The sequence below is a fragment of the Pongo abelii genome, chromosome 6, assembly GCF_028885655.2.
Source record: "Pongo abelii isolate AG06213 chromosome 6, NHGRI_mPonAbe1-v2.0_pri, whole genome shotgun sequence".
Lineage (NCBI taxonomy): Eukaryota > Metazoa > Chordata > Mammalia > Primates > Hominidae > Pongo > Pongo abelii.
In genome coordinates this window covers 52,416,262-52,433,995 of record NC_071991.2, presented here as the reverse complement: position 1 = coordinate 52,433,995, position 17,734 = coordinate 52,416,262, and the positions used below count along the sequence as shown (strand labels likewise).

The window sequence follows — 17,734 nt, the reverse complement described above, 5'->3', positions numbered from 1 at the left end:
TGCAGCCATCACCACCATCCAGCCACAGAACACTTTGAATTCCTTTTTATTTTTTGAGACAGGGTATAGCTCTGTTGCCCACGCTAGAGTGCAGTGGTGCGATCATGGCTCACTGCAACCTCTAACTCCCAGGCTCAAGCAGTTCTTCCACCTCAGCTTCCTGAGTATCTGGGACCACAGTGCTGGGATTACCGGCAGGAGCCGCCACACCCAGTCTGTATTCCTTTATATATGTTCATTTTTTCCCCTGAATCATAATACCTTGAAAGTAATTTGTAGACATTATGGTACTTCACTCCTAAATAAATACTTCAGGATATATTTCTTAAGAAAAAGAAAATATTCCTACATAATTGGAATACCATTTTCACATTCAGGAAATTTAACATTGAGATAATAAGATAAATCTGACATACAGTCCATTTTCAAATTTCCCCAGATATGATAATGTCCTTTGTAGCTGATGTTTTCTTTTTTTATTATTATTTAATTTTTTATTTTAAAGAATAGAGATAGGGTCTCGCTGTGTTGCGCAGGCTGGTCTTGAACTCCTGGCCTCAAGTGATCCTCCTGCCTCAATCTCCCAAAATGCTGGGATTACAGGTGTGAGCCACCAGACCTGACCTGATTGTTGTTTTCAGTCTGGGATCCAGTCAAGGATCATGTACTGCATTGCTAGCTCTCTTTTATTTCAAAAAGGTCTTCCACCTCTCTCTCTTTTTTTGTTTGTTCTTTTCTTTCTATATTTTGTGACACTGGCATTTTAAAAATAATCAAGACTAGTGTTCTAGGGTGAGATTTGTTTGTTTTCTTGTGGCTAGTTTCAGATTAAACCTTTTTAGCAAGAATCCTACACAGGTAGTGGTGTGTCTCTGTCAGGACATAATATCAGGAGGCCCATAATTATTTGTAGTAGTAGTATTGGTGATGTGAAGTTTGATCATTTGGTTGAGGTGGTGGTTGCCACCTTAATAGCTAATCTGTAGAATGATAAATTTCAGACATTGTAACTATCTTGTTTCACAGTAGTTTTAGCATCTGTTGGTAATTTGTACCTAAATCACGGTGGATACTAAATGGTGATTTGTCTATTAGTACTTCTATGTTTATTAGCTGTTATTCTTTTTTTTTTTTTTTCCTTTTTTTTGAGACAGAGTCTCGCTCTGTCGCCCAGGGTGGAGTGCAGTGGCATGATCTCAGCTCACTGTAACCTCCACCTCCCGGGTTCAAGCAGTTCTCCTGCCTTAGCCTCCTGAGTAGCTGGGATTACAGGTGTGTGCCACCATGCCTGGCTAATTTTTGTATTTTTAGTAGGGACGGGGTTTCAGCATGTTGGTCAGGCTGGTCTCGATCTCCTGACCTCATTATCCGCCCGCCTTGGCCTCCCAAAGTGCTGGGATTATAGGTGTGAGCCAGCCACCAAGCCCAGCAGCTGTTATTTATTTTATTTTTTTTTTTTTTTGAGACAGAGTCTCGCTCTCTAGCCAGGCTGGAGTGCAGTGGTGTGATCTTGGCTCACTGCAACTCTGCCTCCTGGGTTCAAACGATTCTCCTGCCTCAGCCTCCCGAGTAGCTGAGACCACAGGCGTGTGCCACCATGCCCGGCTAAGTTTTTGTATTTTAGTAGAAACGGGGTTTCACCATGTTGGCCAGGATGGTCTCGATTTCCTGACCTCGTGATCTGCCCACCCTGGCCTCCCAAAGTGCTGGGATTACAGGCATGAGCCACTGCACCCGGCCAGCTGTTATTCTTATATAAAGAATTTTTCCCTCTTTTTTATTTGTTATCATTATGGACGGCTTCATGGGTTTTCTAATTTGATTTTGATTGACTCCATTCCAGGTTCTTTTTTATATTTCCCCAGTGAATAAATTGGTGGGTGCACTGATGACTGTGTTATCCCTTTTTCCAGGTAAGAAAACAGCAGTATCTGCTCTTTATTTTGTTTAACTTGTAATGGAACCTAAACTTTTAGAAATAAAGTTTCAAAGATAAATTCGTTAGGGTTATCCTTTCTATTTTAATATGACATTTTCCTTTTGGAAATAGGTTTCCCTCTTTTGTCTGGGTTTCTTTCTGTTCTTTTTGTTTTTAATTAAAATGTGTACAAGCATAGCTTATTAAATTTTATAGGAGAGTGTACTAATATATAGCTCTTAGGTTCTTCCATATTATTATAAGCCAAGCTGTTCTTTAATATTGCATATTTTAGGCATGATTGAACATGGTCTCAGTGACTGTTCTCAGTATAGACCCCGGAAGAGTATGTCTGAAGATGGTGGGCTTCAGGAAAGTAACCCATGTGCAGATGACTTTGTTTCTGCATCCACTGCTGACGTTTCACATACCAACTTGGGAACTGTCAGGAAAGTCATAGCAGGAAACCATGGAGAAGATGCTGCCATGAAGACTGAGGAGCCTTTGTTCCAAGTGGAAGACAGCAGCAAAGGGCAGGAACCCAATGATACCAATCAATATTTGAAACCTCCATCTCGCCCGTCTCCAGATTCTTCAGAAAGTGACTGGGAAACTTTGGATCCTAGTGTCTTAGAGGACCCCAACTCGAAAGAAAGGGAACAGCTGGGATCAGACCAGACAAATTTGTTTCCAAAGGACTCTCTCCCCTCAGAGAGTCTTCCAATTACTGTACAACCTCAAGCTAATACGGGACAGGTAGTCCTGATACCAGGGCTCATTTCGGGTTTGGAAGAGGATCAGTATGGCATGCCCCTGGCCATCTTCACAAAGGTAAAGTGTAATATTTTTTATTGAATTCTTTAAAGAATTTGAAAAATCCTTTTGGAGTTTAACTTTTGATATTCAACACATGTTCAGGTGGAAAAATTTCCTTGAAAACTGTAAAGTATATACCAAATATATAGTACTGTGGCATCCGTGACCATAGTATAAGTCTATAGGGAAGTATATAGGGGATTTTGATTGGTAAATGTTTTGAAACTTAGTAGATATGAGTCATATGCACAATCACTCTCTTGGGTCTATTTTTAATTATTCATGTTTCTCCTTAAAAAAAGAATTAAGGAAGTCCAGACAGCCTTGATTGCACTCAATAAATACAGGCACACCTCAGAGATACTATGGTTCAGTTACAGAACACTGTGATAAAGCAAGTCTCAGGAATTTTTTTGTTTCCAAGTGCATATAAAAGTTATGTTTACACTATACTGTAGTCTATTAAGTGCGCTGTAGCATTATGTCTTTTTTTTAATGTACATATCTTAATTTAAAAATACTTTAGGCCGGGTACAGTAGCTCATGCTTATAATCCCAAAACTTTGGGAGGTTGAGGCAGGAGGATCACTTGAGGCCAGGAGTTTGATTAGCCAGATGTGGTAACTCGCACCTGTGGTCCCAGCTACTTGGGAGGCTGAGATTAGGAGGCTCGGTTGAGCCCTGGGGTTGAGGCTAAAGTGAGCTGTGATCACGCCACTGTACTCCAGACTGGGTGACAGAGGGAGACTATTATTTTTTAAATAATGAATGTTTACTATTTAAAATTTAATAATTATTTTAAAAACACAACAAAGTAAATAAAACTTAATAATTATGTTAAAAGCACAATAAAGTGAAGTACAATTAATTATTAAATAATTTTTAATTTATTTAAATATAAATGAATAAAGATCCTTTGTTGTCATTTCAACAACATTCACCACATCTTCTTCACTAGGAGCAGACTCCATCACAAGAAACCACTCTCCTTATTCACCCCTAAGAAGCAGCTCCTCATCTGTTCAAGTTTTTATCAGTAGATTGCAGCAATTCAGTCACATTTTCAGATTCCACTTCTAGTTCTAATTTTCTTGCTGTTTCCATCAAATCTCCCCCAAGGTCTTGAACCCCCCACAGTTATTCATGAGAGTGGTATCAACTTCTTCCAAACTCCTGTTAATATTGATATTTTGACCTCCTCCTGTGAATCACAAATGTTCTTAATGGCATCTAGAGTAATGAATCTTTTCCAGAAGACTTTCAATTTACTTTGTCCAGATGCATCAAAGGAATCACTATCCATGGCAGCTATAGCCTTATGAAATGTGTTTCTTAAATAATAAGATTTGAAAGTCAAAATGACTCCTTGATCCATGGGCTCCAAAATGAACGTTGTGTTCCTAAGCATGAAAAAAACATTAATCTCCTTGTACATCTTCATTAGAGCCCTTAGATGACCAGGTGCATTGTCAATGAGCAGTAATATTGTGAAAGGAATCTTTTTTTATTTTCTTCTGAGTAGTAGGTCTCAACAGTGGCCTTAAATATACAGTAAACCATGCTGTAAAGAGATGTGCTATCATCCAGTCTTTGTTTTTCCATTCTAGAGCACAGGCAGCAGATTTAGCATAACTCTGAAGGGCCCTAGGATTTGGGGAATGGTAAATGATCATGGCTTTAACTTAAAGTCACCAGCTGCATTAGCCCCCAGTAAGAGTCAGCTTGTCCTTTGAAGCTTTAAAGCCAGGCATTGACTTCTTCCCTACCTACAAAAGTCCTAGATGGCATCTTCTTCCAATAGAAAGCTGTTTTGTCTTTATTGAAAATCTGTTGTATTCAAAATCTGTAACTACCTTCATCAATGACCTTAGCTAGATCTTCTGAATAACTTGCTACAGCTTCTTCATCAGTACTTGCTGCTTCACCTTGCACTTTTATGTTATAGAGACGGCTTCTTAAACATTGTGAGCTAACTCTGCTGGCTTCATACTTCTGTATCTTCTCAGCTCTCTCAGCTTTCATATAATCGAAGAGAGTTAAGGCCTTGCTCTAGATTAGGCTTTGGCTTAAGAGAATGTTCTGTTTGGTTTGATCTTCTATCCAGACCACTCAAACTTTCTGCATATCAGCAATAAGGCTGTTGTTTCACTTTCTTACCATTTGTGTGTTCACTGGTTTAAAAAAAAAAAAAAAACTTTTAGTGGCACTTTTAATTTCCTTCAAAAACTTTTCTTTTGCATCGACAACTTGGCTAACTGTTTGGTGCAAGAGGCATAGATTTCTGTCTGTCTCAGCTTTCGACATGCCTTCCTTACTAAACTTAGTCATTTCTAGCTTTTGATTTCAAATAAGATGTGAGACTCTTCCTTTTACTTAAACACTTAGAGGCCATTGTAGGGTTGTTAATTTGCCTAATTTAAATATTGCTGCATCTCAGGGGATAGGGAGGCCTGAGGACAGGGGAAGAGACAGGAATGGCCAGTCAGTGGAGAAGTCAGAACACACACAACATTTATTAAGTTTGCTGTCTATGTGGGCGTGGTTCATGTCACCCCAAAACAATTACAATAGTAACATCAAAGATCACGGGTCACAGATCAACATAACAAACACAATAATAAGGAAAACGTGTGAGATGTGAGAATTACCAAAATGTGACAGAGACAGGGAAGTGAGCACAGGCTGTTGGGAAAATGGCACTGATAGACTTGATGGTTGCAGGGTTGCCATAAACCTTCAGCTTAGAAAAAGCACAATAAAGTGAAGTACAATAAAAAGAGGTGCCTATATATTTTTAAATACTACAATTTTAAAAGAAAAAAGCTTAGATGTCTAACTTATATCACTTATAAGTGAGGCAGGTTATAACTAACAAATACAAATATACATATGTATTTACTAAGTATACTTAACACATACACTTATTAAGTGTACTTATATTAGTAAACTTCATTTGAATATAACAGTGTTTTGGCTAATTGTTCTAACACTATTTTTTAATCTTTTTATAAAAACCATTCAGAATGTATTTGAAATTTTTTAATAACTTAAACGCAATATAGTAAATCAAATTGAATCTTTAATTCACAGTCTTTTCAGGATATCATTTCTTAATGTTAGTATGCATTAAGATGAAGCAGTCAACTTCACTGGGTCAAAAGTTACACTGTACTGGACATAGTGTCTCACACCTGTAATCCCAGCACTTTGGGAGGCCGAGGCGGGGAGGACTGCTTGAAACCAGGATCTAGAAACCAGCCTGTGCAACAAAGCAAGACGTCATCTCTACAAAAAAGTAAATTATCTGGACACAGTGGCATATGCCTATAGTCACTGCTACTTGGGAGGCTGAGGCAAGAGGATCTCTTGAACCCAGGACTTTCAGGCTGCTGTGAGCCATGACTGTGCCACTGCACTCCAGCCTGAGCTTTAAGAGTTTAGAGTAAGACGCTGTCTCTATATAAAAATAAATAAAGTTACACTGATGCTGAGACATATTCTGGAAGCTACATTGTTTGGATGTTTTTTTCATCCTTTGCAGAAAAACTTTTATTGCTATTTGTGAATTGTTTTTCAAAGGAGAGCAGAAAAAAAAATCTATTTCATTTCTTATTCTACAAGTAGAGTTATCCCTCATTATTCATGGCGGATTAGTTCCAGGAACTTCCCCCATACCAAAATTCGAAAATGTTCAAGTCATTTATATAGAGTGGCACAGTATTTGCATATAACCTGTGCACATCCTCCCATATATGGTTTTTTTGTTTTGTTTTGTTTTGTTTTGTTTTTGAGACAAAGTCTCGCTCTGTCCCCCAGGCTGGAGTGCAGTGGCGTGATGTCTGCTTACTGCAACCTCCACCTCCCAGGTTCACGCGATTCTCCTGCCTCAGCCTCCCGAGTAGCTGGGACTACAGGTGCCCATCACTCTGCCCGGCTGATTTTTGTATTTTTAGGAGAGACAGGGTTTCACTATGTTGACCAGGCTGGTCTCAAACTCCTGATCTCAGGTGATCCACCCACCTCGGCCTCCCAAAGTGCTGGGATTACAGGCATGAGCCACTGTGCCCAGCCTCTCCCGTATACTTTAAATCACCTCTAGATTATTTATAATACCTAATGCAATGTAAATGCTATGTGAATAGTTACTATGCTGGGGTTAATTTAGTATTATTTTTCTCAATATTTTTAATCCAAGGTTGGTTGAATCTGGTATGTGGGAACCCATGGATGTGGAGAACCAACTGTATTTATTGCCCTTCCATGAGCCAGACACCATACTAGATTCTGAATTCTTGCCATCTGTGATCTTGCAGTCTACCATGAAAGGCAGTCTACCACCTTTTCAGTTACTAGAACAAAGTATTCTGTTTTTCCCTGAATACTGTCTGGTATCCATGAAGTAGTATTCCACTTTATGTGGAAAAGAAAGATGGGTAGTGTTGGCTTGAACAATGTATGTATTCCTCTTCTATATTATTCGATAAATTATTTCTGGGTTTACCCAGCTTTGCAAAAATGTACTTGCCCAGAGTCATTGTTGGTGAATAGTTAATACAGAATGCCATCTTTGTTCATTTTGTAACCTGCTTGGGATTCGGAAATTATCTTAACTGATTTCATGATTAAATCAATGCAGTTTCTTAAAACTGGAATTTAAGAACTTGGGGAGAAAACTCAGGTTTCTCAGACTACTGGTAAAGCAAGTAGCCACAAATTGTGGGCTTTCTGAGCTGTGTTATGACTTCCTATACCTTTCGGAGCCCTGACTTTGCTATTTCACCAACCTGCCCTCTAATTTTTACTATTGTGAAGATATCAAGAGGGAAATTAACTGGAGAGGGATTTTGGTTTTGTCAGATTGCTGACAAATTAAAGCAATGTAAAGATGTATTTTGTGTCTTGTCAATAAAGCATGTTTAGCGGAATATTAGATTTGTGTGCCGTATACAGTATCAGTATTAAATACATGATGGGCTTACTAACATCCCTATAAATATTTCTTTTTGGTTTTATGTTACTAACATCCCTATAAAATATTTCTTTTTGGTTTTATGTTTTTGAGTGTTTGGATGAAAATCTAATTTCTTTAATCACAGTTTTAAATGCCAATGCTGACTTTTTCATGTCAGTAACTTTGGAATATAAAATATTCTTAAAAACGAATTGTCTTTAGGCTTTTTTCTCTTGAAGATCTTAAAATCCTTGTACAGAAGGAATTAGGTTAGCAAAACATTTTGAAAAGTAATTTTAGAAATAGCCAGAGAGAAGCCTGGGTGCCTGGGGAATATTGCTGAAGTAGAGTAGTTATCATATGAATAAATGGAAACAGATTTCTACAGAATAAAACAATTATTTCCAGAAGAAAGTCTTCAGCCTCCCAACTTTCTAATCCTCTCTCTGGTACTTGAACTTGCCTGAGGTTGATGCCTTTCATGTCAGTTTCAGAGAGGAGGCTTACTATGTAAATGCTGTGGATACTAGCTTCTAAAATATGCTTCTCAGGAAAGCCTGAGAGCTGATTCAGGAAGTGTAGAGAAGAAACAGCTGCTAAGGAAGAAGAGGTGGGGCTAGAGGCAGCTGTGGGGTAGGCTGCCCATAGGGTGATGGGAAGGCAACTGGGACACTGAAGGAGAGGTAGGAAAATTAGAGGATGATTTGTGCCTGTGTAATATTTATGCTCTGCTGCTCCATCACTTTCTAACCAGGGGAACATTGAAGGGGAATGAGGGAAGTGGAAAAAAAGATAAAGAGGAAGATACAGTAGCTATTTTCTGATGTGAAAAGACAATCCTGAGGGCTTTTCTTCCATTCTTCCCTGATTTTAAGTCTTCCCATCTTGTTACTGAAAGTGTTCTGTAATTGGCTGCACATTGGAGCAAAATAGTTAGTGGAGGACTGGCCAGAAAGGACTGGAGCCCTTGGAGCCCCACCTGACTTAATCTCATGCATCAACTTTCTCCCTCTTTTCTAGTTATGAGATTATTGCCATTATTTAGTAAAATTAGTTGAGTCACTATAATGCAACTCTATTTAGAAATTACCTCAATGCGACTGGGCGTGGTGGCTCACGCCTGTAATCCCTGCACTTTGAGAGGCCAAGGCAGGCGGATCACCTGAGATAGGGAGTTCAAGACCAGCGTGACCAACATGGAGAAACCCCGTCTCTACTAAAGATACAAAATTAGCTGGGTGTGGCGGTGCATGCCTGTAATCCCAGCTACTTGGGAGGCTGAGGCAGGAGAATCGCTTGAACCCAGGAGGCAGAAGTTGTGATGAGTGGAGATTGCGCCATTGCACTCCAGCCAGGGCAACAAGATTAAAACTCCGTCTCAAAAAAAAAAAGAAAGAAATTACCTCAATGCAATTATTGTTGATTAAAAAACTTTAAAAGAGCTAAGGGCAGAATCACTTGAGCTCAGAAATTTGAGACCAGCCTGAGCAACATAGTGAGACCTCAACTCTACTAAGTAAAGTTAAAAAATTAGCTGGGGCCAGGTGCAATGGCTCATGCCTGTAATCCCAGCACTTTGGGAGGCCGAGGCGGGCAGATCACCTGAGGTCAAGAGATCAAGACCATCCAGGCCAACATGGTGAAACCCCATCTCTACTAAAAATACAAAAATTAGCTGGGCGTGGTGGCACACACCTGTAGTCCCAGCTACTCAGGATGCTGAGGCAGGAGAATCTCTTGAACCCGGGAGGCGGAGGTTGCAGTGAGCCGAGATCGTGCCACTGCACTCCAAAAAAAAAAAAAAGGCTGGGTGTGGTGGCATGTGCCAGTAGTCCCAGCTACTTGGAAGTCTGAGGTGGGAGGATCACTTGAGCTCAGGAGGTCAAGACTGCAGTGAGCCATGGTCATGTCAGTGCACTCCAGCCTGGGCAAAAGACCAAGACCTCATCTCAACAAATTATTATTATTTTAAAAAAATTTTAATTATTTTTTTAATCTTTTTTTTTTTTTTTTTTTTGAGACAGGGTCTCACCACTCTTACCCAGCCTGGAATGCAGTGGTGCAATCTCGGCTCTCTGCAACCTCCGCCTCCCGTGCTCAAGCGATCCTCCCACCACAGCCTCCCAAGTAGCTGGGACTACAGGCGCCTGCCACCACGCCCAGCTAATTTTTTGTAGAGATGGAGTTTCATCATATTGTCCAGGCTGGTCTTGAACTCCTGAGCTCAAGCAGTCTGCCTGCCTTAGCCTTCTAAGTAGCTGGGACTACAGCTGTGAGCCACCACACCCAGCCAAAATAATAATAATAATGTTTAAGGCTAGTCAAATGAAGCACTGGGGATTGAGAATAAAAATAAAATTGTTTTTAAATTTAATTTTTAAAAAAGTTACCTCAATCTATGGCCAAATAAATGTGACTTTTGGCCAGGTGCGGTGGCTCACGCCTGTAATCCCAACACTTTGGGAGGCCGAGGCGGGCAGATCACGAGGTCAGGAGATCGAGACCATCCTGGCTAACACGGTGAAACCCCATCTCTACTAAAAATACAAAAAAAAAAAAATTAGCCAGGCATAGTGGTGGGCACCTGTAGTCCCAGCTACTCGGGAGGCTAAGGCAGGAGAATGGCGTGAACCTGGGAGGCGGAGCTTGCAGTGAACCGAGATCGCACCACTGCACTCCAGCCTAGGCGACAGAGCGAGACTCCATCTCAAAAAATAAATAAATAAATGTGACTTTTAGTGTTTGAGAGATAAGGAAGATTATTTCAAGTATTGTTCTGTTTTGCTGAGTCTTAAAACTTTTTTAAAGAGCAGTAGCCATTTCTTTGTTTGGCTTTTATTGTATCTGGTACTTTTTAAAAAAATACACAATTGCCTCCCCCAAAAGATGACTTAATTTATAATTCCCTTAAGTTTCATTTTATTTGTAACTTTGTTTGTTTGTTTTTGAGATAGAGTTTTGCTTTTCACCCAGGCTGGAGAGCAGTGGTGGGATCTCAGCTCACTGCAGCCTTGACCTCCTAGGCTCATGGAATCCTCCCACCTCAGTCTCCTGAGTAGCTGGGACCACAGACGCAGGCCACCATACCCGGCTAATTTTTGTATTATTGGTAGAAATGGAGTTTCACCGTGTTGCTCAGGCTGGTCTCAAACTTCTGAGCTCAAGCAGTCTGCCCGCCTTGGCCTCCCAAAGTGCTGGGATTACAGACATGAGCCACCACACCTAGCAAGTAATGCTACAATTTTAAAGCTATTTTGAACTACTTTAAATAATTTTATAAATATGTAATGTTTCCACATAGTTCAATATTTGAAAGATTTCAAAGCATCGCTAATAAAAAGTCTCCCTTCCATTCCATCCCCTGCTATCCAGCAGCCCTCTCCAGTGGCAACCAACATTTTCACTGTCTTATGTTTTCTTCTGGGGGTATTCTATGCAGAAACAAATGCATATTTTCCCCTCCCTTTTTACAAATGGTAGCAGAATGTGCCCATTTTTGCCCTTTATTTTTTATTTATTTATTTTTATTTATTTATTTATTTTTTTGAGACAGAGTTTTTCCCTTGTCACCCAGGCTGGAGTGCCGTGATATGATCTCAGCTCACTGCAACCTCCACCTCCTGGTCTTTTCAAGCGATTCTCCTGCCTCAGCCTCTTCAGTAGTTGGGATTACAGGCACTCGCCACCACGGGTCCAGCTCATTTTTATATTTTTAGTAGAGACGGTTTCACCATGTTGGTCAGGCTGGTCTCAAACTCCTGACCTCAGATGATCTGCCCTCTTCAGCCTCCCAAAGTGCTGGGATTACAGGTGTGAGCCGTCGCGCCCAGCACTTTTTTTATTTTTCTTTTTTCTAGAGACAGTGTCTTTATGCTGCCTGGCCATTCTCGAACTCCTGGGCTCAAGCAGTCCTCCCACTTTGGCCTCTCAAAGTGCTGGGATTACAGGTGTGAGTCATCATGCCCAGCCCGCTTATTCTTTTTTTTTACATCATATTTTTTTATTTTATTTATTTTTTTTGAGATGGAGTCTTACTCTGTCGCCCAGGCTGGAGTACGATGGTGCCATCTTGGCTCACTGCAACCTCCACCTCCTGGGTTCAAGCGATTCTCCTGCCTCAGCCTCCCGAGTAGCTGGGATTACAGGTGCCCACCACCATGCCTGGCTAATTTTTGAATTTTTAGTAGAGACGGTTTCAGCATGTTGGCCAGGCTGGTCTTGAACTCCTGACCTCAAGTGATCCGCCTGCCTCAGCCTCCCAAAGTGCTGGGATTACAGGCATGAGCCACCATGCCCAGCCCATAATATTCTTTGGAGATGAACATCATCACTTTTTATGGCTGCAGGTTCATTGCATGGATGAACATTTATTTAGTCCCCTATTCATGAAGAGTTTGGATTCGAGTTTTTTGGTATTGCATTTATTTTCATAAATATAATATCACACATGATATAATATTTGTAGGATACTGTAGGATAAATTACAAGTAGAATGCTGGGCCAAAAGGCATACATATTTATAAATTTTTAAAGGGTTTTTAAACATTTTTTAAAAGCTTTGACCTTCTTACTTTTTAAAAACATACTTTTTAGTTTTGTTATTATTATGAAATATAATACTGATTCTGAATGAGGAGCCTGGGTTGAGAAGCTCTATACTGAGCATCTCTAATGCAAAGGTATGGATTTATTTTTGCTGCTTCTGTTAAGGTCTGATCAAACAACAAAAGACATTTTCAAAAGTAAGAATATAATCAAATTACTAGACATATATTTCAACTTTTGGAAGTCTTCCCTTTCATGTTAAGTATTTAACAACCACCTGTTAGTTACACACAAAGCGCTCTCCTAGTTGCAATAAAGAATATCAAGTTGCAAAGGGGATATCTCCTGCCTTCAGAGAGATTTGTCTCATGATGTAAACACGACATTATCCAGATGACATAATTCTGTGTTTTAAAAAGTGATGAGATGTAAAAAAATAAAACTTACAGAACTTGAGGCTGAAAACAAGTTGAGGGGCTCAGTGAGTCTGCCTTCCTGGCTGTATATACAAGTCATGCCGCTTGTTGAAAACCCATTCTGATTTAGAATCTTTCAGCAGAAATTGCATATCTTCCTTCAGTGAATCATTCCAGTGTTAACACTTGTACTCTCAGGAAGTATGCTGGATTTTTTGTATACTTAGATGCCTGCTGCAGTTTAGCAATTCCACTGTAATTTTTGGAGCAATGCTGTTTTCAAATAAAATTCAAATGGAAATTAATTAAATACACAGATACTACCAGTGTCATTTTTGCTTTAAATATTTAGTAGCAAATATCTTGACATCTTTTTGCATGATTTTTAACATAGGACAGTATAACAAATGCTATGCAGTACTTTGCTATTCTCCTAATAGTGCTTCGGTGGTTATGTGCAGATGGCATGTATTTTAAATTTTTAACAGCCTTCTACTAAACAATGTACTTACTAACAGGCTTAATGCTTCATTTCCTAAACGAAAAGGTTCAATTCATTAGTTACTGTAGAGGCTCTTAAATTGAATGAGAACAAAGTGATCAAGAAAGACAACCTTCATATTGAACCACATTGCCAAGATTTGACCATTCATGGAGGCAATTAGCTAATCATTAACTGGACTTACTGTAGTCAAGACTTGAAGTTCCCCTGGAATATTATTTTATTGAGTCAAAGATTAGCTGACTTACAGACAGGGCAAGGAAGAATGGAAGTTTCTTTTCCTACTGTTAGCTCGCTAAGTTTAAAGAGAAAGGTAACCCTTTACTTTTCTGATATTTTCTATTACTCTTCTAATTCATAGGGATATCTGTGTTTGCCTTACATGGCATTGCAGCAGCATCATCTTCTCTCCGATGTCACCGTTCGGGGGTTTGTTGCTGGAGCTACTAACATCCTTTTTCGACAACAGAAACACCTCAGTGATGCCATTGTGGAAGTACGTTTATGTGTGAGTGTGTGTATTTGGCCCTGCTCATCCCAGTTTTCCTTTCTTAACTACAATTATGAATACATAGTAACAATATTAGTAATGATGATAACTGCATACTGTATGCCATGTATTCTAAGTATTTTATGTGTATTAATTAGTCTAATTCTCATAAAAACACCATCAATAGTACTGTCCTATCCATATTTTATACCTGCAGAGGCTAAGGAACAGAGAGATGAAGTGATTTGTACAATATCAAACAGCCAGTAAACAGGTAAACCAGGATTCCAGCCTGGGCAACTGGGCCTACCACTACCTCATGATTTTTAACATGTGTTTGTTGTTTAAGTAATTTCAATCCTTCTAGCCTGTTTAGAATGCTCTTGATACTAAGACGAAAGCTAGGAATAAATATTTGATATCAATATATAAGAAATTTAAATTTAAATGTAAAAAAAATTTATTTTACAACTGAAATAATCTTTTTTTTTTTTTTTTTTTTTTTTTTTTGAGACAGAGTTTCGTTCTTGTTGCCCAGGCTGGAGTGCAATGGCGCGATCTCAGCTCCATGCAACCTCCACCTCCTGGGTTCAAGCGATTCTTCTGCCTCAGCCTCCCAAGTAGGTCGGATTACAAGTGCCCGCCACCACGCTCGGCTAATTTTTTCTATTTTTAGTAGAGGTGGGGTTTCACCATGTTGGCCAGGCTGGTCTTGAACTCCTGACCTCAGGTGATCCACCCACCTCGGCCTCCCCAAGTGCTGGGATTACAGGCATAAGCCACCACGCCCAGCCTGAAATAATTTTTGAGAAATTTTATGAGGCTTGGCACAGTGGCTCACACATGTAATCCCAGCACTTTGGGAGGCCGAGGTGGGCAGATCACCAGAGGTCAGGAGTTCAGGAACAGCCTGACCAACATGGTGAAACCCCGTGTCTAGTAAAAATTCAAAAAAATTAGCCAGACATGGTGGTGCGTGCCTGTAGTCCCAGCTACTCAGGAGGGTGAGGCAGGAGAATTGCTTGAACCTTGGAGGTGGAGGTTGCAGTGAGCCAAGATCGCACCACTGCACTCCAGCCTGGGTGACAGAGTGAGACTCTGTCTCCAAAAAAAAAAAAAAAAAAAAAAGCCAGCTGCAGTGGCTCAAGTCTGTAATCCGAGCACTTTGGGAGGCTGAAGCAGGTGGATCATTAGGTCAGGAATTCAAGACCAGCCTGGCCAACATGGTGAAACCCCGCCTCTACTAAAAATACAAAAATTAGCTGGGCATGGTGGCAGGTGCCTGTAATCCCAGCTACTCAGGAGGCTGAGGCAGGAGAATCGCTTGAACCCAGGTGGCAGAGGTTGCAGGGAGCCAAGATCGTGCCACTGCACTCCAGCTTGGGCGATAGAGTGAAACTCTATCTCAAAAAAAAAAAAAAAAAAAATTCAGCCACATTAAGGTTTTTGTAGTTTCTGACAGAAAGTATGAAAACATGTTTCTTGGGTGAATGGTTATAATATAATGAAAGTCCAGGATTCAAAGATGTATTTATTATAATCCCAAATTTGAAGAAGAAAAAGTATATACATTTTCCAAGACAGGAGGATACAGATGGGAGGACCATAGAGCTGCTTCAACATTATTGGTTACATTCTAGTTCTGTAGTTGGTTGGTGGGTTCGTAGGAATTTCTTTTATTATTATCCTTCAAAACTAACCTGTAAGTTACATGTATTTTTTAGTATACCAAATATTACACAATAAGATATTCTAAAGTATCTGGCTGGGCACAGTGGCTCACGCCTGTAATCCCAGCACTTTGGGAGGCCGAGGTGGGCGGATCACAAGGTCAGGAGATTGAGACCATCCTGGCTAACATGGTGAAATCCCATCTCTACTAAAAATACAAAAAATTAGCTGGGCGTGGTGGTGGGCGCCTGTAGTCCCAGCTACTCAGGAGGCTGAGGCAGGAGGATGGCATGAACCTGGGAGGCGGAGCTTGCAGGGAGCCAAGATTGTGCCACTGCACTCCAGCCTGGGTGACAGAGCAAGATTCCATCTCAAAAAAAAAAAAAAAAAAGACTATTCTAAAGTATCTGCACTCAAAAAGTATTTAAGGAATTATACTTGTTAAATGTGTTCATTTCTGCTAGTGAAATAAAGGTGATTTTTTACATGTATTTCTATATTTTCCCAAATATTTGCAATCTAGGTGAGTAATTTTGTAATTTAAAATACTATATTTATGTGTGTATTTTCTAAAAACAGAAAATGAGCGTTTTATAAATAGAAAACTTCAGTGTACAAACCTCTTTCTTAGACTCACCTTTTGAGAATGCTATTATTCATATTTTTTATTTCCAGCTCCACCTTCCCCGTAGTTACTCTGTAAAGTGTTGGCATGGATGTCTGTGTGAATGCCCAGACTGACTTGTACCTGGATACCCTCTAGGTAGAAGAAGCTCTGATCCAGATCCATGATCCAGAACTCAGGAAGCTGCTTAACCCAACCACTGCAGACCTAAGGTTCGCAGATTACCTAGTGAGGCACGTGACTGAGAATCGGGACGACGTCTTCCTAGATGGCACAGGCTGGGAGGGAGGTGACGAATGGATCCGGGCCCAGTTTGCAGTCTACATTCATGCCCTGTTGGCTGCCACACTGCAATTAGGTAAGAAACCACACGGAGCATACAGCTACCTGTTTTACTATAATTTTTCATTTTGTAACATTTATGAGATTTTGGATTGCACAATAAATACATATTCCTTATAGAAAAATTACCAGTTATTCCCTCATACAGAAATAGCCACTTTTAACGTCTTGAGTACTTTATACTTCATGGCCTTGCAGATCTTTTCCTATGCATGTATTTTGGATTTTTGTTTTATGGTACTTTTGGTGGTCCTTTTACAAAAATGGATCCCTTTATACATGTTTTCTGAAACTTTTTATTACTTTATAATAGAAACAACACATACCAACATAACATGAACATATATCATCACTTTTACATGACTGCTTCATATTCATATCAATATTTGGCAGCTGTTTATGAATACTGCCTACATGTTTTTTAAGATGTATAAAGGGAGAAAGAATATAAAAAATAGAAATCATTGAAAATCATGTTGTAAATGATTAAATCTTCAAATTTATAACCCATTCTAGGAAATATTATTATTCCTATTAAATGGTTAAAATGAGGCAGGTAAACATGGACTTACTCTTGCATTAAAACTATCTCATTCCCCTTGGGAAAAAAATATATAAATAGTCAAAATGGAGCTCTGCAGTGAGCTTTTCACCTTGGACATTTGGCAGACATTTATTAGAGTTGTTAAAAATGTGTTGAGCTTGTGTTTTTGTTTCAGTTAACTAACCATTATTTTTTTAATTGCGATGAAATACACATAGCATAAAATTTACCGTCTTTACCATTTTTAAATGTACAGCTCCACAGTGGCATTAGATACATTCATTGCTGTATCAGCAGATTTTTTTAATCAACACCACCACCACCACCACATGCTCCCAGGTTAGTTGTTCACAGTGCACATAGGAGTTTTAAAGCAGGTTTCGGGAGAGTTTTTCATTTGTAAAAGACAGCTGAGGAACAAGTCCTCATTTGTTAATGGGATATTTTTAAATGTTTGCCACCACTACCAGCGTAGCAGCTGAGACACCAAAATTAAATCCTTTAACCCCAAATCATTTGGTAATCTAGAAAGAAAACTTCAGTCTCCACTGTCACGTAGCTTAATTAATTTGCCTTTTTAAAAATATTTGCCCAGGAGGCTGTAAGCACTGAATAATAGTAGCTCACTTTTTTTTGAACATTAAATATATGCAGGGACCAATGTTCTGAGCACTTTACATCTAGTAATTCATTTCATCCTCACAAGGTACCTTGTCATTGCCTTTTACAGAAGAGAAAATGAAGCTCACAGAGGTTAAATAGCTTGCTTATCTATCTGATAAGAGGCTTAGGCAGGATCTGATCCCAAACAGTTTGGCTTAGGCCCATACTCTTAACAAGTAACAAGGTCAAAAGAGGAAATTCAGCCCAATGAACTGCTTGAGGAAGTGTTCTTAGAACAACTTCTTTATGCT

General features: G+C 39.6%; 1 protein-coding gene across 7 annotated transcripts in view; it reads left to right on the top strand.

The window, feature by feature from the left end:
* AVL9 (AVL9 cell migration associated) overlaps positions 1–17,734 on the top strand; it is a 92,012-nt gene that overhangs the window by 60,216 nt on the left and 14,062 nt on the right. For 4 of the 7 annotated variants that reach the window (XM_054558930.2, XM_024249301.3, XM_024249302.3 and 1 more), the window contains 4 exons: positions 1,844–1,913; positions 2,214–2,749; positions 13,510–13,656; positions 16,073–16,292. In XM_054558930.2, coding sequence (XP_054414905.1) covers positions 1,844–1,913; positions 2,214–2,749; positions 13,510–13,656; positions 16,073–16,292 — 973 coding nt within the window. 7 annotated transcript variants of the gene reach the window in all.